Source organism: Lissotriton helveticus, chromosome 10 (genome assembly GCF_964261635.1).
Source record: "Lissotriton helveticus chromosome 10, aLisHel1.1, whole genome shotgun sequence".
Classification (NCBI taxonomy): Eukaryota; Metazoa; Chordata; class Amphibia; order Caudata; family Salamandridae; genus Lissotriton; species Lissotriton helveticus.
Window position 1 is genome coordinate 326,117,200 of NC_136071.1, and position 23,966 is coordinate 326,141,165.

The 23,966-nt window shown below is 41.8% G+C and overlaps 1 protein-coding gene across 1 annotated transcript in view; it reads right to left on the reverse strand.

The window, feature by feature from the left end:
- The window catches only part of JMJD4 (jumonji domain containing 4), a 176,496-nt gene that overhangs the window by 95,441 nt on the left and 57,089 nt on the right, over positions 1-23,966 (reverse strand). Inside the window, exons 3-4 of the mRNA XM_078662476.1 lie at positions 13,190-13,315; positions 5,969-6,236 (exon numbers count right to left, since the gene is read on the reverse strand). Coding sequence (XP_078518602.1) covers positions 5,969-6,236; positions 13,190-13,315 — 394 coding nt within the window. The remainder of the gene's footprint in view (positions 1-5,968; positions 6,237-13,189; positions 13,316-23,966) is intronic.

A 23,966-nucleotide genomic window follows, 5' to 3' on the forward strand; every position in this document is an offset into this window, starting at 1 on the left:
CAGGAACGAGCTTACTGACGCTCTCGTTCCTTTTCTTGTTATCTACAGATCATATTCCTGAAAGTGACTACAGGGCTTTCAGTTACAAATGCGGAGTTAATAATTCTTTACAATCAAGAACCTTAGAGTGGATGCTCATCACCATTTGGTGACACCGATGAACTACAGGCGGTCTGAGCACTATTTACTTTACGTAAAGGTGAGACACCCTAAACAATGTTATACATATTGTTTACTTCATGCGCCCCCTTTTTGTATATATCCTTTTCGATTCAGATAGCACCTGGTGTCTTACAAATGCGCTACTTCATTTTGCTCCTTTACAGCACCATTACTGCACGAACCTATAACGAATCTGGAGCTACACATAAGTTCCACAAAGAGATTTAACCTGGTCTCGAGCGGGGGCCGGGTCGGAAATATCACCGGCTAAGCGGTGAGCTCCATTATGTTTTTTAACATTTTCATTTGTCAGTGTTACCATTCCCTAACACTGCTTACGACTTGTTTATAGTGCTCTATGTCGCCCCACCATGTATACATTGGTTATGATACGTTCCTTTGCCCCTTTGTTTCCCTCTCCTTGGTTATGCTACAGACCTGTGGTTCATTACCTTCGCGCTACAGGTAGGAAGCGCACCCCTTTCTTTCACCTTCCTAAATTTTATATTTATTATATTTTTATATTTATTTGACCGTAGGTTGACGGTAATGATAAATGATTTTTGTCCTTGCACTACCGTTTCATCCACCGCTCACAATTCAGTCACGGGAATTAAATTTCCACTATCTTTTCCCCAGTCATATAGACCGCATCACAGACGTGGCCAATGGGAATCACATTCCTTCATGCACCGCCATCTGGACACCCTCTGGGGCCGTTATTATTATTATTATTTTTTTTGGCTTTGTGTGCTTCCACTATACAGTCACTCGTAACCATCACGATTTCCACCTGCACTTGCACATGCACTAGAATCAATTAGACACACAAATAATCATGAAATAATTTTTCGTAAAATGTCATGTGGACATTATATTCCATTATGTATTTTGTATCCTCCCCAGCCCTGAGGAGTCGTGCAAGCACTGTTACCGCTTGACGACGAAACACGTGTCGGCTGGCCATCTATGCAATAAAAGAGGAATCGCATCACCTTCGTTTTCCTTTTCTGCGAATGTTATTACGTGTACATACTAATGTCCATTGAGACATCTTTCTCTATACTGTCTAGTATTGGTGTGCATTAGGTTTTCGTTGTTGTCTATGTATGTTGTGTGCTCTGCACACACTTGGAGGGGTTTAGGGCATTTATCCCCTCACCCATTTGCACCCTGACCTATCAGTACCATTACACTACCGTGTGCAGTGCGCCTAGTATTTCCCTAACTCTAAAAAACCCCAGTTCTCGTTAGGCTTTGCAGGTAGTGAGTTTGCCTGCATACTACCACCCTACATTGCCAATGCACCGCTGTGTCTGCATATTGCTTCCAAAGACCACCACAGTAACAAAACAAACAAAAACAATGGACTCCCTCCCTCCCCCCCTTATCCTCCACAATCTCCCTAACAGTGTAAACCGCTTCATTTTATAACAATCGTGTTCAAGATGATCCAGCGAGGTCTGTCGCCCTAGCCCCAATAACTCATAAAACGTAAACACTATATCACATAGAGAAATAAAAATGGAAAGGAAAAAAAGGGGGAAACAAGAAAAGGAAAGAAGGGGAAAAATGGAAGAAAAGCGAGAAAGCTAATCGCAAGAAACTACAGATGTTCTAAGTCTGAGGACAGCTGAGCTCTCCCAGAGGGTTCTGTGGATTGCAGCCATTTGGGCAATGCTCCGGTCATATGGTTGCCACTTCAAGGGCTTTGGTGTCCTGAATCCAGAGTTTGGATCAGCAGTTGCTGTCCTCTATCTGTTCAGCCCTTTTCTAATGCCGTTATTTCTTTTGCAAGAGGATGAACACTTTCCAGGTCTGAAGAAGATTCTCTTCCTACAGATTCTGACGGTGTAGCATTTGGCAGTGTGCGACCTATATGTTTCTTTGGTGCAAGTCCATGGTCCCCTCTGTGTCGAAAGACTATACTCCGTCTTGTAGCAAATACCTTTGTCAGATGCGGGGTTCCCTTGCCAAGTTAAGTTGCCACCTATAGATATAAATGAAGCAGCTGAAAACTATACAAATTGGTTAGATCAAGCCTGTACCTCCCTAGTCCAGTCCAAACACTGCCGCCCAACACGTATAATACCCTCTGCCCCTTGGTTCACCGAGGAACTACGCGATTATAAGGTGTCGTGTAAAAAATTAGAGCGCCAATGGCGCACAAAATATTCAAAGGCAGACAAAATGTTACTTAATGCCAGACTTAAGACATACAAAGGAATGATTAAAAAGGCTAAAAGCGTCTATTTTTCCGCAAAAATTGAGATTGCGAAGAATTCCTCTCAAGAACTTTTTAAAACTGTGACTAATTTAAGTTCTTTGAAATCAGTCACTATTCCCCCTAGTCTGGAGCTATGCGAGACTCTTGCAAAATTCTTTTTGGGAAAGGTAGAGCTAATATTCTCCGCCCTGGAACATCAAGTGAGGCTCACTCTCAGTGAGAGAACCCATAAGTCCATGCAAGAGAACTCGCAGCCCCCGGAATTCGTGGAGTTTAGCCCAGTAAAAGTAGAAGAAACTATAAAGTTATTACTAAAAACTAAATCAGGCTCACCCCACGATCCCTGTCCAGCTGCCGTGGCCCAACTTGCAGCCACTCCCATCTCAGTTAGGTTGACTGAAGTTTTTAATATGATGTTTAAAGGAGGAGAATATCCATTGTGTTGGAAGCAGGTCTCCATTGCACCTTTGCTTAAAAAGGCTACTTTGGACATCTCAGATCCCAACAGCTACAGGCCCATAGCTAGACTCCCATTGCCGGCCAAGCTTATTGAGAGGGCCATGAATGCTCAGCTCTGTGATTTCCTCAGATCCTCTCAGGGGCTTGACATGGCGCAACATGGATTTAGGGAGGGCCACAGCACTGAGACTGCCCTCATTAAGTCCACGGAAGAAATTAGGAAGGTGATGGATATGGGCGGACGGGCGGTCTTGGTGCTTCTCGATCTGTCCGCGGCCTTCGATACGGTCCACCATAGCATCTTGGTGGACCGCCTTGAAGGCTGCGGAGTGCGGGGAGTTGCGCTGAGCTTGCTGAAGTCTTTCCTCTCGGATAGGGTTCAGGTGGTGGCCCTGGGAGATTTTGAATCCACTCCTTTCACACTCCCAGGAGGGGTTCCCCAGGGCTCCTCCCTGAGCCCTACCCTCTTTAATATTTACATCTCCTCCCTCGCCCCGGTGATTCGGTCATTTGGCTTTGAACTTACATCTTATGCAGATGATACACAAATTGTGGTATCTCTGCTCCCGGGTCGAGAGGAGGGAATAGCAGCAAGATTTCAGGACTGCATGACCGCAGTAAGCTCATGGATGGCCAGGAATTGCCTTAAATTGAACTCTTCGAAGACGGAGGTTCTTCTCTTTGGCAATGAGACCAACTTATGGACCCCCAACTGGTGGCCTCAAGAAATGGGAGATCTTCCCATACCTGCCACGACAGTAAAAAATCTAGGGATACTCATTGACAAACAACTTACTTTTAAGGCACAAGTCAATGCCCTCTCCTCCTCAGTCCACTGGATAATAAAAACAATAAGGAAAATTCTCCCCTTTCTCTCCATTAGCAGTAGGAAAACTGTCGTGACAGCATTAGTGCTGTCACGCCTCGACTACTGCAACAGTCTGTATTTACAAGCACAGCAAGGGATCCTGAATAAGCTACAGACGCTGCAAAATGCTGCTGTTCGCTTAATCACGGGTCTACCCAAGTTTGCCTCCGTTTCCGGGGAACTGAGGAAATTGCACTGGCTCCCAGTACGGAAACGTATGATGTTCAAAGCGTTGTGCATAGTGTTCAAGGCAGTGAATGGACTAGGTCCATCTTTCCTTCAACAACACTTCCAGCTGTACAAGCCAGGCCGACATTTAAGATCATCTAACAAATGGCTTGTCAAGACTGATCGCATTAGGAAAGTTCGATGGGGAGGCCGCAGTTTTATCTCCGGAGCAGCTGATATCTGGAATAAGATGCCCCTCCCCCTAAAACAAAGCACTGACCTAATGATATTTAGGAAGAACACTAAAACATGGCTTTTCAATCTATAGGGACTAACATCGCATGGAGAAAGCACATCAATTCAGCGCCAGGACACCTGCCCGGTAACAGTGCGCTCAATAAATGGTAAAAATAAATAAATAAATAAATAAGAAGGTTTACAACTCCATCTCTGTTGCCTCTGTTGACTGGTCTTAGGCCTGGCACGCGTAGCTTCGGTTGTTTGCTGTCCGGACCCTCATTTAGCCATAGCGAAAACCTAAGACTCTCCTACAACCAAGTCCATGCCTCCTCTAGAGTCTGGAAAAATAAGGACTTCACCTGATGTAGAACTTTCAGCTTAGCTGGGAACGGCAGCAGTATATACTGTAGCTGGAGGGCATGTAGCTTTACTTTCCCACAGTCGAAGCTCCGGCGCTGTCGTTGAACTTAGTGGCTGTAATAGGGGAACACCATGATCTTGGAGTTATAATGGTGCAGATCTTCCTTATGGCATACCTCTTGCAGGATCATGTCCCTACCTAAGAGTAAAATAACTTTGCGATTATGGGGAGGCTCCCAGGAGAGGTATTTTACTTAGCACTCTGTGGGCCTGTCCCACCACAAAGCAAGTGGAAAATTGGTCGGGTGGAAAGGCGGTCTTCAGCCAAATGGTAAGAAACTCATTTGTGGAGGTGCCCTCAAATTCCCTCTAGGAATCCGAAAAAGCGGAGGTTGTTTTGTTGAACTTTATTTTCCACATCTTGCGGAGTTCCTCCGCCCCTTTTTTGAGGTCATGTACCACGTCGTTTACCTCTTGAAACCTGGTTTTTGCCACCATCACCCTCTCAAATACATTGTGCTGGTCCTGGCGATAGAGGGATATATCTGAGCGTACTTTGCCCATCTTTCCCCTCAATTATTTCTTTTGAGGACTAGATCGCCTGCAGCAAGGTAACATGGTCATATAGTTATTAGGCACTTGGATGGAGCACATTCGATTATTAGTAAGACATCAGTGTGCATTTGTGTTACAAAGTGTAAGTTGTGTTGGGCACTGTCTTTATGCAAATGGTGGCTCCAAAAGGAATTTGGAATGGAGAGTGCTTTGTGACATAGCGGTGTATTTCGGGCGGTTGGTGGGAACATGAGATGAGCTGTCAGTGTCTGGCTGTACAGACAGTTTTCCTTACTGCCATAAAAATTGAAGGTAAATTCATTATGAAGTCTCTGGTGATTTATGAGAAGCACTCTACTAAAATTAGGTAGACTGGGATGACTTTCATTGAATCAAAGACAGATTTGCCTACAGATATTTTCCAGTTTTTTAGTCTGCATAGCGCAAAACATCATGTGAATCACAGCTTATACTAAAGGAGACATGAGAGAAATGCTGTTTGAGCAAAGAGGCAGTAACTTCACACTATCAGATGTTACAAGTCTTCTACAACGGCCCAATGTGGTACCACAATCCACTAAATCTCTCCTAACACAGAAGCTCATCTAGTTCCCAAAGCAATTCCTTTCACAACAGGAAATACTATACATCTCTAGAGTTACACTAGACAAATGAAAAATACATTATATGACATGAGTCATGCTTTAACCTCTTGCATGCTCATGACAAGGTGAGCTCGTTATGAGGCACACTGGAGCTGTGCTCATGACAAGGTGAGCTCGTCATGTATAATGGGATTCAAAGCTTTTCAGCACAGGAAGGGAAAAGCCTTAGCAGCCAAGTGGTTAAGGATGAAATAGAGATACCAAAAGACAATTAGCTGTGATTAAATGTTTACCGTTTTCATTGATTAACAGTTTGCCTCTTACCAGATTATAAACCTGATGGTGCCAACCACTCGGAATAAAGATCACCTCCCCTGCTTCCTGTATCACTTCAAGGGGTTGACCAGATTGGCAGGATCCTGGGGAAGTGCTGCTATGCTGGAGCTCAAGGGCAGTGACATCATATGGCAAGTTACCATGACAATCTCTCAGGTATTCTTCCTGACCTGCTGGGAAGAGAAGCCATTTCTTTCGCCCACAAACATTGGCTGACCAGCTATAGGAGCGAAAGACATCAGCATGAAATGGAGTCCTGTATCAGAAAAATAAATATGTCACTCTTTTGTTTAATAAAGGAGAAGAAGTAACAAATACAACTTAGAAAAAACAACGAAAGTGTTTTCAGGTCAATAGGAACACATTTTATGTTGTCTGTGTCCTGTAGGGCAATATCACAAACTGCCACCAAAAAGATTCCAGAAAAGAACAAAAACTTTCAAATGAATGAGACAGATAAATTGTTTTCACCAGAAACATGCTTTCATTTGGGAGCTTTATCCATCTACAGCCAGAGATATCTGTATGCAATATGTGACCAAAGGAAACTCAAAAATAGCTTTTGAAGATATTAACCCTTTTACTTTCAAGGCATTTGTAAAAGATTATCTTTGAAGTTAATGTGCACGGATACAAATTATATTTTATTTTTATTTTGCACATTCAGGCCAATGTAAGGGTACAAACCCCACACCAATGGCTCATTGCACTGAATATAAAGATGTATAGGTAAATATATAAATATATTGTATATTCACTAGGAAAAAACAAAAGTTACAGGGATGTTATAGTTAGTCTCAGGTGTCACTCGTACAAAACCAGAGAAATTCAGCTGTTATAGTTAGTGAACTAACTATAATTCATCCACCGCAATGCACTGCTTATGACCTCACATATTACACTACTGATGACATGGTCAGTGGCATCGCTGATGACATCTCAAATGACATCACTGATAACATCATCCGGTGACTGAGAGTGTTTTAGAGTGTTAAATTATATACCAAGGTGTATTGGTGAATCAGGGGGTGTATGAGTGCCTGATTGGATGATTCAGTGGGTGCATGACTAACTGTATAGGTGAGTGGTTAGGTGTCTCAAGGAATGTATGGTGGAGTAACTGGTCGTCTGAGTATCTCTATGGGTGTCTGAGTTTCTGTGTTCATGGGTGACGGGTGAGTCAGTGGCTGTATGGTTGAGTTAGTGTGTGTATGGCTGTGTTGGTGAATGAGTGCATGTGTCAGTGGAATATGGATGAGTAACTGGGTATGCGAAAGGCAGTATGGGTGAGTGATGGAGTATATGAGTAACTGTATGGGTGAGTGAGTTATAATGAGAGAGGATGTATGAGTGTGTGCTTGTGTCAGTTACTGTATAAGTGAGTGAGTCTGCGTTAGTATCTGTATGAGTAAGTGGGTGGGTGTAACTGTAAGCGTGAGCAAGTTGTTGTGTAACTGACTGTATGTGTGAGAGAGTAGGTGTGTGAGTAGCTCTATGTGTGAATGTCTCAGTGTGTGAGTGGCTGTATGAGTGGACGAGTCGATATGTCAGTGGCTTTATTAGTGAGTGGGTGTATGGGTGAGTGAGTGGATGTGTGTATTGATCTATGAATCAGTGATTGGCTGTGTAAGTACTGGTATGTGTGTGTGTGAATGGGTTTGAGAAAGATAGTGTGATAGTTGGAGTGGGTGTATGAAAGGTTACATGGGGGTGTAAGTGAGTGTGTCAGAGATTCTGTGGAGGATGTCATCAGTGATGTCATTTGAGATGTCTTCATCAATGTCACTGACCATGTCATGAGTGATGTAAAATGTGAGGTCATAAGCAGTGCATTGGAGTTACAGTTAGCTCACTAACTATAATGGCTAAATTTCTTCGGTTTTGTACAAGTGACAGCTGAGCCTAACTATAAACCTTTTTTCCAGTGAATTTCGAAAGTTTTTGTAATTTGCTTTCCTAACTATAACATCCCTGTACCCTTGTTTTTTACAGTGAATTTTAAGGTTCTTAAATGCTAATTCCAAACTATAACGATTTTTCAATGGATTTCTATGGTTTTTTAGTAGTCGCTGCAACTCTCCGAACGCCCTGCCCTGCCTTCTTTCTCCACTACTCTGCTAACGCGCTTTCTGGCGCACAGCTGGTTGGGAGATGAAGTCCCCTTGGCTGCTGAGGGTTCTTAGCGGCGAACAGGGCCTCATGTTGCCTCCAGTAAGCCGTACACAGTGGGATTGCTGAGAGGTGGTCGCAGGTGACGCCCCCTTTCTCCACCACTCTGCAAAAGCACCTCTTGGCGCACTGCTGGTGGGAGAATGAGGTCCCCTTGCCTCCTTAGGGCCTCAGGACTAAAGTGAACTTGATCCTCCAAGCAGCAGTGCTCCAGGAGGTGTGTTGCAGAGTGGTGGAGAAAGGGTGCGGGACATCTGACGATCTTTCAGCAATCCAGCTGTGTCGGTCTTACTGGAGGTAACAGGAGGGCTAGTAGGCTCCCAATACTAGTAGTGAACCAGGAGGCGCGTTTGCAGAGTGGTAGAGAAAGGGAGCGTGGTCTCCCACCAGATCTCAGCAATCCTGCTGTGTGGGACGTATTAGAGGGAACAGGCAGGGTAGTTGGCACCCAAGGACATCCTCAACCGGGCCACAAGATGGCTGCCAACACTTCCTGTTTGAAGTGTTCACAGCCACTCAGATCTCAGGTACAAGATCGGGAGGGGTCGCGGCTCCTCCGTGGCCTCAGTTGTATATCTTAGAAAGCTTTACATTGCTCAGGAACTACTGAACCGATTTACACCATTTTAAACACTGCGCTATCTGGACTAAGAGCTACCTTTCTGCCAAATTTGGTGTAATTGCACTCAGCAGTTTGAGCTGTAGCCATGTCTAAAGTTTCCTACAGAAATTAACATGGAGAAAAAGCGTGTTGGTACCCCGTTCATTTTCTGGACCCCCACCGCCCCTTGACAGATCAACACAGCATTTTCAAGACAGCAGCTGAAGTAATGGGCAAATTCGTTTTGAAAACTTTCAGAAGATTCTGCAAATGATGCCAAAGTTATTGGCAAATGAAAAAACTCTCTTCCTATGGACACTACGTCCTAACTAAAACTACCTACTGTTGCCAGTAATATGTGTGTATGTATATCTATAACATGCACACATACAATGTGATATTTCCATTTTTTTAAAGAATTTCCTCGATATGTTGAGAAAATTCCTTAAAAAATGTAAAATAACATATTGTTTTATTTCTCAGATATAGGACTCTAATGAAAATATAACAAATACATATTGTGCACGCCTTGAATATTCTATCGATTTATCCTAGATCTCCCTTGGTCGGACAAGCCATCCAGAAGTACACACTGAACATGATATTTGGTCGCATTTTTCTCCAAAACAAGGTTATTTCCTTCAGTATCCCTCAAGCATGATAATACTCCTGTGAAGGCCTGACACATACTTTTGGTACACTGGGTCTTCTGTACCTAGGGGTATGATATATATTTGAGTTTTTCCAGGATCTGAACAGGGATCCACACACTGTAAAACAGGGAATATTTCAACATGGGGAGATTCCATGTGGGCAAAATTTGTGCCCAGGGTGGGTTGGAACCCAGGGGAACCTACCTTCGCAATACATTTATGAAAACTAAAGACCGAGGGGATCCATGGAGATGGGCTTGCATGAATCCCAACACATTTCACTACCCAGAATCTCCTACAAATGTGTGCATTAGAAATAAAACATAATTTCTTCACTTTTGAGCAATGGAAAACTTCAGGATTTCAGGCAAACTGCAAATGTCCTACCATCCAATGTATCCACACTTCTCCCGATAAAAACTGTTCTTCACAGTGGGTTTGTCTATTGCAGGGCACAGGAACATGCCAAGCCCCATACCATATGAAGACCACAATAACACTCTGTTAATTTCATATGGTCTCAGACTAGGCCTGTTACAGTTACAATAGTCCCCCCCACACTTGTAATGCACTGTTTTCATTGGTAAAAATGTGGGAAAACCGGGTGGTCGAGTTCTGTTGTCCCCACACAAATTCTGGAACTTTCAATTAGAGAAATGAGGAAATTGTTTTTCAAACCAATGCCTGACCTTTGTAGGGCATTCTGGGTTATGCCTTGGACTCTTTCAGCTTTCCGAAATGTCTGAGTTTCGTATGTTTCCATAAGTGCCGACCTACCCCAGTTTCAAACACTGTAGTTAATTAAATCAACTAACGCTTTCCACTGGCGCATTCTAGGGCCATTCCTGTCTCTGGCAATATACTTGTGGGCTAGTGTTTTAATCAGTTGACGTGTGGAAATACAGAATGGTAGGACATTTGTTTTTATCTATTGAATGTTTTTCGCATCGTATACTTGTGGGATAATGTTTTAAACAGGATACATGTAGAAATACAGAATGGTAGGACATTTGCTTTCATCTACTGAATGTTTTTCACATCCTATTTTAAGTCAGTGTACTAAAAGCACTATTTAAAAACACATCCACAGAATCCGCATTATGGCCAACCCAGAATATGGGGTTGCACAAATGCCATCTGGCCTTAAACTCCAATACTATAGTATGTTTCAAAAATGCATATGTTTCATTGATCCCCAATTTCTATACATTATTGCTTTTTTTTTAATTTTAACTGATACTTTTTGGTACATTGTGGAAAACACATTGTAATCCATGACTTAATTGCTGGCTGTGGGTTATGTGGGCATTCGAAAAAACTAAAAATGCTATGCACATCTGCTACAAGACTTTTTTTTATCAATTTGTCAATCACACCACTCATCATGATTGCATTTGAAGTCTGTGTTAGCGTTATATGGTTTCAATTGTTTTATAAATAGTATGTCACCATTTTGAAATAATAACCTTTTATTACAAAGGCTCTGCTGCATGAAAATGTCAGAAACATTTGATGTGCTCAATAAAATAACTTGCAAGTAATCCACTGAGGAGTGCTAGTGTTTCATTTTGGAAGAAGAAATTTTGTTTGTTAATGGTGGCTGCCAGACCACAGGGGTGTACTCCACCAGTATTGGCAGTGTCCCTATCCTTAAGTGTATGCAGAAATAACTGGGATGATGAAATCTCAACATTTTATGTGCTTATATGATCTTTATTACACTCCCAGCAAAGTTGTTAAGTGGAGTTCGACAGTGGGGACGAAATGTAATCGCTGCGGTTTGTACGCAGCCAATTCTGTACACATGTTTTTTCAATGCCCTAAGCTTGGAGAGTTTTTTCAACAAATTGAGAGCTTTTTGGCTGCAGTTCTTCAATCTGACGTCAAGTTAACTGCAGAGTTGGTGCTAATTGGTACAGACTCGGGCACCCCAAGACACAAATCATTAACTTGTTTTCTTTTTATAAGCATGGCGGTTGCCCGAGCCTGCATTACTAGGGAATGGATTAATCCGGATCCCCCCTCCTTCTTTAATTGGAGGGAAAGATTATTATTTATGTACAATATAGAATCTGCTATGTATAGACTAAAGGGTGTCAAAAGAAGGGCTTTGGGAGAAAAAATATGGGCCCCAATTGCGGACTGGATCTAGATATTGTTTGTTCTTGTATTGGTCAGTAACTATATGTATGTTTTAAATTTGTGACTGTCCATTGCTGTATTTCCTTGCATAAAACAAACTTAAAAAAAAAAGTGTATGCAGAAATTATATATAAGTGGTATGCACCTTCTTTCTTCTCAAATCTATCATTGACTATTTGGAAAAAAAACACTTGGGAATTTATGAGCAAAGATGTTTAAGGGCAAACAGGTTAGGTCATTTTCATCTGAAAGCATTAAGGGAGGAGGGGACAATTTTGATTGCGATAGAGAGTAAATTGTAAACATCATAATGCTTGAAATTGCAGTGTCTCTTTCTAAAACTGGTAGAATCCTCATGTCACATCACAAAGTCTACAATTTCACATAGCACACTTCCTTGTTCTTGTCTCTACAACCTACTAGGACTTAAGAAAGGAAGCTGCATTTATTAGGCCACATTTAAATAGTATTTTCAAACTCTTTCCAGTTCAAAACACTGAAATCATTCCTTTTCTAGTTCTAAAACTGAAATTATTTTTCTAACATTTTTTACTGTGAATATTTGATATTGTCATGTTTGCAGAATGAGTTCGATAATCATAACTTCTGTTCAATACTATTGACAGGAGAACTATTTGGCGTATAACCACTAAGAAAACATCAGAGCAGTGTGGACTTTCCAGTTGTTTGTGGTCAGTCTGTCACACATACAATGCTTCTAAATTCTGGAGAGACAGGGCTAGATGTACAAAGCAATTTTGCAGTCGCAAACGGCCCAAAGTGCAGAATCGGGCCATTACCGGTCACAGAAATAAATGTTGCCATGTATTAATCACAAATTGTGATTTCGTAACATGTCACCGGATCACACTTTGGAATTACAAACACATACCGATTCGATACTTGGAAGGGGTGTGTATAGTGCATCCCTTCCAAATACAGAACCAGAATGGGCTGTATGAATGCTTTGTGACCAAAATTTGTTCGCAAAACATTCACACTTAACTACCAGCTCAAAGTTGGTGGTAACCCATTCACAAATAGAAAGGGGTCCCCCTAGGACCTCTTTACCTTTGAGAATGTTAAAAAATATATATTTTTAAGAGCAGGTAGTAACCCCGCAGACCACTGCCTACCCTTAAAAAATTAAACTTTTCCTTTTTTATTTTTATATGTATCCCATTGTCCTTTAGGGAAAGCGAGTGCATTTAAAAAAAATCTTGCTTTATTTAAAAGCAAATACAGAAATGGTGGCCTGCTGACCCCGGCAGGCCACCATCCCTGTTATGGTAGTTAATCCTAGTGGGTCACCAATTGCAAGCCACCTCATTAATGTTCAAGCGGCAGGTCTATTTGTGACTCACCATGAATTGCTATTTAGGTTATAGGGCTAGATAACCCCTTTGTACATTAGTAATAGTGATTACTAAACAGTGATTTGTGAAAAAAGGCGCTATTTGTTAGTCACTATTACTACTGTTCATACATCTAGACCAAAATTGCGTAATATTATCTGACCTCTACCACAGTACTATTATTTCATAATCTTAGCCTAGCTCAGAGAAGAGTCTACCACTGTAAATACAGAAAGGTACTGGAAGTAATCAACTTTAGCAACCCAAAAAACAGCAAAAATGCATTTACCACGAGCCCTTGGGTCCCATATAGACAAATCGATAATCATCAACCGCGATGGCATCCCAGTACTCATTCAGCCAATCTGAGGTGAAGAAGACAGGTGTCCTGTAAGCATCCTGGTTTGGGAACGCTCTGTATGGTTAGTTTAGAAAATGAAGAGAAACAGCCATTCCTGTTATCTGTCACGTGCAGGTCTTCAATTCAAAACATGTTTTCATTAAACTTCATAGGACACTGACTACTTCACTCACACATGTTCAATAGCTTGACAGAGAATACAAATAAAATGAGAGCAAATGTCATTCAGCAATCACCAACAAAAAAACTACTTTGAGCATGTTAACTGCCTTCTAAAAACATTACAAAGGGAAGTAAAAATAACAAAATTAGAGGCCATCACAAGCCAACAACATGTGTTCAGAAATTAGAATCTACAGCTAGAGATCATCTGGACATGATCCCACAAATGCTGAAATTAATAAAGGATATTTTTGTCAACTCTGTAAACAATTAGCAAAAATCCAAGCGCTATGTGGTGCAGATGCAATACAGGGTAAGATATGTTCAGCGTAGAAAGGAACTGGAATAATGCCATTGTTGTATATGACAACGATGAATGGTATCCTCTCAGTTTTCTAAGCCTGCTTTTTGTGCCTGCAGAGCAATATGTATGTAGACAATCTGCCACATTGGAAACCCATCTTTACTAGTAATGCACGCTGATAAATTTAAATTCATGTTTGATCACAGTGGCAGATAGCCTCATCTTATAGACACTACTTCTGTGTAGCACAATGATATAGGCCTAGGTAAACAGATGACAATCTGAGACTACTAGCTTAGTCTGTGTAGTTAAACAGTTACAGGTGCTATTCCTAAGAACTCATAAAATGGAGGCAATAGTAATTGTGGCTTGCCGGATTGTAGAATTCTGGGTAAGATTGGAGAGAGCCAACAAATAGATCACTCTTGTGTATACAGGAATACCACTATTTGGTAACTGGATCTTTAATTTCACCACCAAATACAGAGTCATGGATAATTTGGTGATAAAGAACTATGCAACTCTGGATGAACTTTATAAAAACAAGATTTACAGAATTCATTATAAGACGGGAGGCTATCACTCTGCATAAACCTTTATTGCTGCCTCACATGAAGCGCTTTAAAGTACTTAAATACATCACAAAGTAAAATGTTCCATTCTGGAATCACAACACAGTATATATGTCTATGTCACACATCTATATTCTTCATTTATTAGCTGTTCCTTCTCAGATAAGTATATTTTTACTTTTTGGTAACTTGATAGGTATTATATCACATGGTTTGCCGCTAAACTTACATAGTTTATTGTTAGACTAGTTATTCCAATCTATGGAGTAACTATTAGAACATTATACAATTGTTTTCTTTCTTAAGGAAGTTATTACTTCTGATGGATTGTTTATTCCTTCGCCGTGTGCTTTAACAAGGCATATTGAGAGAAGTTTAAAACCTTACTTTTACTTTAGCACAGCTTTACTAAGGTGTTAGAACTGGCACAAGTGGAACAAAGTTATGCATTGACAAAAAAAAAATGCGACAATGAGGCATTTTACAGAACATTGGCTGACTATGTGTTTGTTTAAAATTGATGACTGTTGCGAGCTCATCACCAGCGCAGTGCAGGATTCCTATAAAGCAGGCTTTTAGAGCAACCTAGCCTTGCACACCCAGGATTCAAATTGTGCAGCATCTCATTGTGAGGTCAGGGAATTTCGAGAAAAGCCTTGCGCCCTGGCCTAGCGCCTGATGAGCTGAAGCGCTCAGAGTGATGGCCAGGTAGTGAAGGCCGTGGGTTGGGAGGTGCCTGCAAGTGTGTCAATTGCGCCTCCTCCCCTAAGTAGAAATAGTGCTCAAAAACTCAGGATGGCCCCCAGTGATGATTAGTTTTTTTTTTGGTTTTTTCCAGTTTTTGTTTTTTTTATTTTCCAGACAGGGAAGCAAATAGTCAAATACAATATAGAGACATATAATTTAAGACATAGATATGTATCTCGGAGAATAAATATGTTGCAACATTAGCCAAAAATGCCATATACAATTTTGTACTAAAAATTATTAATAGAGGGATCAGCATAGGTACATACATCTTAAATATATAATGGCCCAGTATTTCATAAATATCTTGAAGAATAAATATAAATATATGAGCCACAGATTTCATATACAATTTCGTACTAAAAAATTATTAAATATAGAAGGATCATCATAGGGACATATATCCTAAATATATAATGGCCCAATACTTCATATATAAGATAGAGGCCAAGATAGAGTGTGGCCTAGCATGATCCAGTAGCTGGCCAGTCTCTGCATCCATGGTCGGCACCCAACCAGTCCAGCAAAGGGGACCAATTACTTTGCCCTCAAACAAAGATAAAGTAAATAAAGAAGAAAGGAAGGAATATTTTAGGAAAGGGAAGCCCCGATATCTTGCTGCCACTGTTTGGAGGGGGAGCGGGACAGGACTCCAGGTCCCAGGCTCCCTTGCGCCCGCCATCGCCCCCGACGCCCGCATCACGCACCAGGAGGCATTTCAAAAACTCTGCAGGGCTCCCGCAATGCGGGCCACATGCGGGCGTGCCTGGGCCGCGCCCGGGTTAAGGGCCGGCCCATGTGCGCCCGTCAGAGACTGGAAGAGGCTGGGCAGGGCCACCCCCTTAAGAGGCTCCAACTTCTAAGCTGTGCTGAGGCGATTGTAGAAATACCACGACATGGAGAAACGTACAATCATAACAAGCTTCCGCCCCTCTACCTCCATAGACAGCATGCTAGAAAGAGCAGTTAATATTGTCGCAAATGAGATCGAGCTAACTGAGAGGCGATTGTCCTTGGGATTGGCGGCTGCAAGGATCACCCTTCTGGCAGGGGAGGAAGAAGAGGATTGTACTAGCCCCCCCCCCCCGACGCCAAATGCATTTAACAGTACCACTAGGCATTCACCAAATCTAGGGGGCGACTCCAACATAGAACATAACCAGGGTAATGAGGGCGATGGGGGCAATGGAGCCTTCGAGGATCACCTAGTAGTGGTCTGCAACAAGAACATTGTACCAGACATGCATGTCTCCCCGAACCCAGTAATTACAGGGGCAAAAAGGAAAAGAAAACTGGCTAAACCGACCAGCTTAAGAGGAAACAACCTTCCCGTTTAAAGCAACAACACACAGCCCTGAGTTCAAGGATCCAAGGCACAGTGCCTCCTGCGATCCCAGTGATTGCGATTGTGGAGACTGCTGATGTGACTGTCAACTTAACTTTATTTGAACCATTAAATCATTCTACTTTTACTCAGACTGAGCTCACAGCAGCTCCTCCAACCCGCCCTAGATCTGGCAACATTTCAATCGACATCATAGTGGAAACTGTATATGAGCGTATTAGAGACCTTGTGGACAAGAATTTCACTGCCCTTTGGAAACGTTTAGATCGTTTGGAGTCATTGGGAAATAAGTTAAATACACATACTAATATCTTTAAATCAACCACCAAACAGGGGGGTCTCCAATGCGCAATCACCTAGTGCAGTGAAATCGAACCAACAACGGCAAACCTCGAGACCTATGCCCCCCTCCCTAATAGTGCCTGTGTTATGTGTAGAAAAGAAAAGGAATGTCCTCTACCTAAAGCCATTCCTGCTCAGAATAAACCATCATCTACAGGCTACCCAAACGCCCATATCCACCCAGCTAATTATGTTGCCACCGTAAATCCCATAAATAAAGCCACTTCAGGGTGTAGCACTCAAAGCACAATCACCGCTATCAAAATCCATTATAGCGGAACGTCTGCTGAGGCCAGTAGAGACGTTCTAGGGCTTACCAACGGCTGCATGTCCCTATGTCCTAATCGTAGCAAAGAAAAATCTGACTGAAAGTTGGGATCAATTGTGAAACAAAAGCGCTGACTGACTTGTTAAACACAAAGAGTTTAGGGTGGCAAACATTAGAGATATCATAATGGTGCGCAGGGTAGGGTGGGCCGGACCCTCATTAAAGAACATTGAGGGAGACTCTGTTGTCATTAACTTTCGACGACCGTCACTAGTAAGATCGATTCTGATGACACAGGAGCTTAACAATATAATTCCAACCCTCATCTGGTCACTGCCCCTAAGTTTTTTCTATAAACCAACTCCGGAGCCAAACATCTTTGCCATCCCCCGCATACAATGCATAACAGGTTTTCCGCCCTGTCTGGCTTAGACAGCCTGGATTGACTGATGCTCATTCCAGCGTTAGCTGAAACCGTCCCCCATTAGTTCCCTGTCCAATTCCTTGGGGCTTGACATCCAAGAACCACATGACTCAAACCTGCATGTGCTAAGCTAGAACGTTGCAGGCTGGCCTCTAAATTAAACTCTGAGGACTGGGTAAATATAGTCCAAAATATGACATCCTCATGTTCCAAGAAACCTGGGCCACAAGGGATCTATATTTAGAAGGGTTTGAATGTTTTAATAACATTGTACCCGCTCCTAAAGTAGGCTGTCCATCTGGCGGACTCTCCATCTGGGTCAACATCTCCGCAGGTGGTAGTGCTAAGATTGTTCCTACAAACAATTATAACTTTCAAGCCCTGATCTACACACAAAGGCACCAAGTTGTTTTATCAATTTTTATAATAATGACTTTTTAACCTTACCAAATATGAATTTTATTAATTTGTTTAATTGTATTGCCAATTTACAAAGTCAGAATGCGTTCTATAGTTTAGTTGGAATTTGCTTAGGCGGTGACTTTAACACCAGGATTCCTAGAGAAAATTAATTAGCTACTGTTCCTTCGGCTTACGAGCATCCATACAAAAGGGGGACAGAATTGTTAGATCATTTGTCTAATCATAACTTACTAAATGTGATGGAAATCGTGGCTGTATGTCACAATGATAATTGTTTAATACCTACATACAGGGGTCGGGGTTGCGCCTCTACCATTGATTATGTTTTTATATCTGTCACACTTGAAGACCATTTATTAAAGGCAGAGATTTTATCTACTGTACAGGGAAACCATAACCCAATTTCAACTACGATTAGATTTGCCCAGAGACTAGATTTTGGTAAAGAGCCTGGGGCTAGTAATCTAGTGCCCTCGACTGATAATCTAAGAGTGATTTGGAAAGGCATTGAAAACAAAACATTGTTTTCAAAAATTATAAAACACACCCAACACTCATTGATATTTGTCTGTCACCTAGCGATCCTAACCCAGAGGCAATTTACGCTTTTAGTCATTTATGTGCTGGCATTAAACGATTGATCTCTAGGCCTGCATCAGATACTAAACAGAACCCAAGATGGTTTAACAATGCCTGCTCACGAACAAACTGAGAACTCCGTGTAGCACACACAGCAACACCAAGGGATGTAACTCTTGTTAAGTCTCGGAGGGCATAGTACAAACAGGTGGCCAGGCAACGCAAAGATGAGATCCTAAAAGAAAGATATGAGGTCTATAGGTCTTACTCTCACCCTCTTAAGCTGTAACATAACTAGTGAAGTCTGGGAAGCCCATTTTTCCAAGATCTATACAGCCCCATCCCAGAGCGAGGACCCTTTAAACTCCCAGGGTGTGTTGCGGATTTTGATATCCGTGTCAGAAGTTGAGGACGCCATTCATCATAGCCTGGATAATAAGGCCCCTGGCCCTGATGGGCTTTCTATTGATCTTATCATGCATAAACCCGAATTCTGGACACCCCTTTTACTTAATGTTTTTAACAATTTAACAAACACTTTTATCCTGAGTAAATGGACTACCAGCATCATTGTTCCGATTTTTTAAAAAGGAGACCGATCCAACCCTAGCTGGTACAGACTGATCTCCCTGATTGACAACACACTGAAGATTCTTGGGAGGATCCTGTTTAACAAAATTAGGTCTTGGGCTGAGGGGGGACACATTTTAAATAAGTGCCAGCTAGGTTTTAGAAGTAAATTAGGAACCGTGGAACAGTGCCTAAATCTTAATCTGATTGTCGGCAAATATACCATAGCCCGGCCATTTACTTGGCTTTTATGGACCTCACCTCAGACTTTGACTTTGTGAACAGGTCACGCCTGTGGTCAGTTCTTTTAAAATATGGGTTGGATGAGGTTTTATTTAATTTTTTAGCCTATTTGCACAGGGATTTGAAGGCACAGGTGAGGATCAATAAGGATGGGGAGGTGTCAAGGGACATCAATATTGGTAGAGGGGTCAGGCAGGGGTGTGTACTCGCCCCTCTCCTATTTATTCTATATATTAATGATTTACACAACATATTGTCCAAACTCACCAATGATGTCCCGAGAATCAACGGTAATACACTCCCCGCCCTATTGTACGCAGATGATGTGGTTCTAATGGGTCGCACACCAAATGCACTACGTACTTTAGTTAGGGGTTTCGTAGATTTCATGGCTGACTTAAACCTTTGCACTAATTTAAAAAAAACGTTCATAATGACCTGTGGACCTAAGAAGCACCTTATGAATTCAATTACCTCAGGTCCAGAACGCTTGCTACGCACTTGTACTTTCCCATACTTGGGGTTAGTATTCTCTGAGAATGGCTCTTGGGCAGCCCATGCGGCCCATAGTAGAAGTACATTTTCAAAGGCCATTAATTCAATTTTGAGCCTCCCGCAACCCAAACAAGCCGATGTAGTGCTATCTATAACTAAAATCTATAAAACACAGTGCATTACCACCACAACATTTGGTGCAGAAGTTTGGGGCTTTACAAAATGAAGAGGTATCCAAGGAGAGGAAAATAGGTTCTGCCGGAAACTCTTAGGGGGCCCAATTTCCTCCTCACAATTTGTGTGCCATAAGGAATTAAAACTGCATTATATTAAGTCCCGTTTCGCCATATTTTGGTTAAAAGTCTGGCAAAACTCAGCAGCTACTCTGACGAGAGGCATAATAGTAGACTGCCTTAAATGTGATACGGGTGGGAGAATACCTTGGCTTGTCGCTGTCAGAAAAAGCTTGAGCAGCGTGAATTTGGAAAACATTTTTCTAAACCCAACTAACCTGGAGGGAATAAGTAAAACGACCCTCCAGGAGGCTCTATACAAACAATATAGCAACACAAGAGACGCTACAGAGCTCTCGAAATCATCAGTTGTAAGGTACATTTCTTTGGTGGATGCTTACAGCCCCCCATCACATCCGCCATCCATCTACATTTTAAAGAACATAGGTCGGTGGGAGATAAGTTTGCTCTTCGCCTCAGGGCTGGAACCTTAAAATACTCACTTTGCTTCTCTATAGGCTTCATCATCAATCTTGAGCAAACGCCCTGCCCCTGTGGCACACGCAGCAATCAATCTATGCTACACTTTTTATTTTTTTGCAACTATTATCAAAAATACACAAACCAATTTCTAATCCCCTTCTTTAAGGCTACTGCCATTATTGATTATAGAACAGCGATATTCTAGCAAAACGCTTGGAGTCTGAAAACAAACCTTCGTCCTACCTGCTCGCTCTACTGGAGCCTTTGCCGGCGACTACACCACAACTTGCCGCTCCCTCTGCGCGGGAGCCGCTGTGTGCTGTTTTGCCCCCACCTGCCTGGAAAAGATCATTCGTCCAGCTGCCGCGGTGCTGAGAGGCTGCAGGGGTGTAGCGCTGCAGGGACTCACTGTTCCAGGAGTCCCTGCGAGACCTGACGACATCCGGTCAGCGCCCCCTGCCTGCCCCGCCCCCGGTCGGCTGATCCAAGAAAAGGGGCTTGTGCTGAATAGTCAGCGATATTCTAGCAAAACGCTTGGAGTCTGAAAACAAACCTTCGTCCTACCTGCTCGCTCTACTGGAGCCTTTGCCGGCGACTACACCACAACTTGCCGCTCCCGCTGCGCGGGAGCCGCTGCGTGCTGTTTTGCCCCCACCTGCCTGGAAAAGATCATTCGCCCAGCAGCCGCGGTGCTGAGAGGCTGCAGGGGTGTAGCGCTGCAGGGACTCACTGTTCCAGGAGTCCCTGCGAGACCTGACGACATCCTGTCAGCGCCCCCTGCCTGCCCCGCCCCCGGTCGCCCTCACAAGTATTAAAACAGTATTAAGTACTGGGCAATTTTGTGATAAGCAAAACATTCGATCGCCAGTGTGGTAGGTGTAACAACAAAGATACTGAGACTGACGGAAAGGAAGACGGTGAGTTGTGCTGAAGTCCCAATAACAATTACATACGAAAGTCTAATGGGTTTCAAAAAATTAAGATCTCGTACAATATTTATGAAGCGAATGGGCACTGATCTTGAACCTAATCAAAAGATAATCTGCTCATCACAGGAATTACAATCCCTGGACCAGGATGCGATTCACTTAACATCCTCAACGCCAAAAAAACGGTCAGGGAGTCCAGATCGTATCGATGTTCTTCATGGAATCAACTTGAAGTTAGTGGTCAATAACTCAGAAGCACAGTCAGACCCAGACAAATTACCCAACAGTTCTTCGAAAAAATCATTAGAACAAGATCTTGTACTTGATTCCTCTCTGGACCCTTTCTTTCTTAAAAATATTAATATCGCTAATTCCGCAAACCCAATGTCAAAGGCTCTTGTTTCTCTACAGGAAATCTTGGAATCGGTCCTTTCATTTCTAGGCCATATTCTGGAAAATTCAGATCAAACTTTAGATGTACAAATCGGTATACTAAAGTTTTTAGTAGAGGAGAAAAAGAAAAAAGAAACAGCCGAAGCAATGAAACAACAACAAACATCTGATGCGACGCAATTGCAAAAGAATAATTCAATTAAAATCAACAAAAGTACACAGATACAAACAAAACGTGACTTTAGTACTCAAACATCAGAAATAGAAAAAATGGGAAAACCAATAAAGGAAAATCTGGAACTCGATAAGGATTCCACAATATACTCCCTAAAGAAACTCTTCAGAGAAGAACCTCCAAAAGTTGCTAAACAGTACTCTATTTTTTCGAAATCTACCATAAAAACGGATTCGCATAAATCTGATTTTGACAAGGGTGACCAGGATAACACCACTAAACACATTCTTGATGCTGATCAAGGAGAAATAACCTCTAAAAAAACAGAAATCCGGGAAGAAGGAAGGAATAAAAGGAAAAGAAAGCCTATAAGAAGAATTAATAAAAAGAAAACTCGTAAGCTCAAATTTCAAAAACCTAGTACACCTCGAAAAATGTGTGAGAGACAAGATGAAATTACAATCCTTAATATTATCAAACAAGAGGCAAACAGTGACAGAAAAATCACGCAGAAAGTACAATCATTGAATCCAAGAGCTGATGAATACCTTCCATCCATATTATTTTCAGAAATAGGGCATAGAAACAAAGGAAAAGGAGAAGATGATTATAAGATATCCTTATGTGGGGAAGCGAAAACATCTAAATTTTTACAATTTGAAGAACTTTTTCCAATCGATAACGTGCCACTCAATAGAGGAAGGATAATCAATCTTCTCCAACAAATATTGCCTCTACAATCTCTGACCAGCAAAGAAATAGATCTGGTGATCTTCCCTAAAAAAGAAAATAACAAAATAGCGATGGTATCTTTTTGGTCATCAGTTCTCCCTGGGATTATTCTTAGTGAAAAAGAGATACTTCATAAATGCGGCTATGACGTAATTGAAATACCTGATCCGGAGGAAAATAAATCTAATAAAAGGCCCAATGGTCCTTTTGGGCCAAATTTTAGCACGCAAAATTTTAGCACGCAATCAAAAAATCATTACAAAAATACTATTGTACTAGAAGATTCAAGATCAAGATCGACTCTTTAAGGGAAGGATACCCTGAAAATCAAGGTGGATAATGGTGAAAGGGTAGTCTGGTGCAAAGACCTAGAAGTAAAGGAGGTCGAAAAAAATATAAAATCTTGGGCTTGGGTCTCGGAGATACTAAACAGTAACAAAAACATTAACTGCCAACAACTTACTGTTTAACAAAGGCTTGAAGATTACCTCGTGGAATATGGCTGGAAAAACAAAGAATAAAATGATTGAAGCTACCATAAATCAACCCGACATCTTGATTCTACAGGAAACCTGGGCAACAAAATCTTTCTCCCATAAAGGCTACTATGTTTATGATATTCCTGCAAAAGCAACCAATCGAGGCCATGCAAAGGGTGGATTGGCAATCCTACTTAGGGAGGATTAGTTATGGGCTCAAAAGATCGTGGAGACTAACTCCGATAATCTTCAATGCATTAAGGTATCATTAAGAACACACATCACAGCTCCACTTAAGGCAATCCTGCTTTTTAATGTATATGCCCCACCTGGCACTAACCAAGACGCCCTATTTGCGGATATTATGGAAACAATCTCTCAGATAATAGAAGATCGAATATCTCTATCATATATAATCGTGGGAGATCTTAATGGAAAAATCTCTAACTGTGAAATTAGAAAGTGGGCAAACCTATATAAAGAAGAATCACTGGAAATATCCATTCCAAAATTTCCCAAAGGAATAAACTCAGACAAAAGAGGCAAATTGCTATTATCACTACTACCAAATCTCAATGGGACAATCTTGAATGGCAATGTAGAAGGAGATATACCGGCATCGTACACTAGACGAGGAAACGGAACCTTCTCAATTATCGACTACATAATCTGTGGCATGGAATTATTGGAGACAGTTACGTATTTGCATTCCAACTTCATCGATGAGAGTGATCACGCACTTATACATCTATCCACTCTTTGGATGGCCAACCATTCCTCTACAAAACAGATTATATTCTATAATAG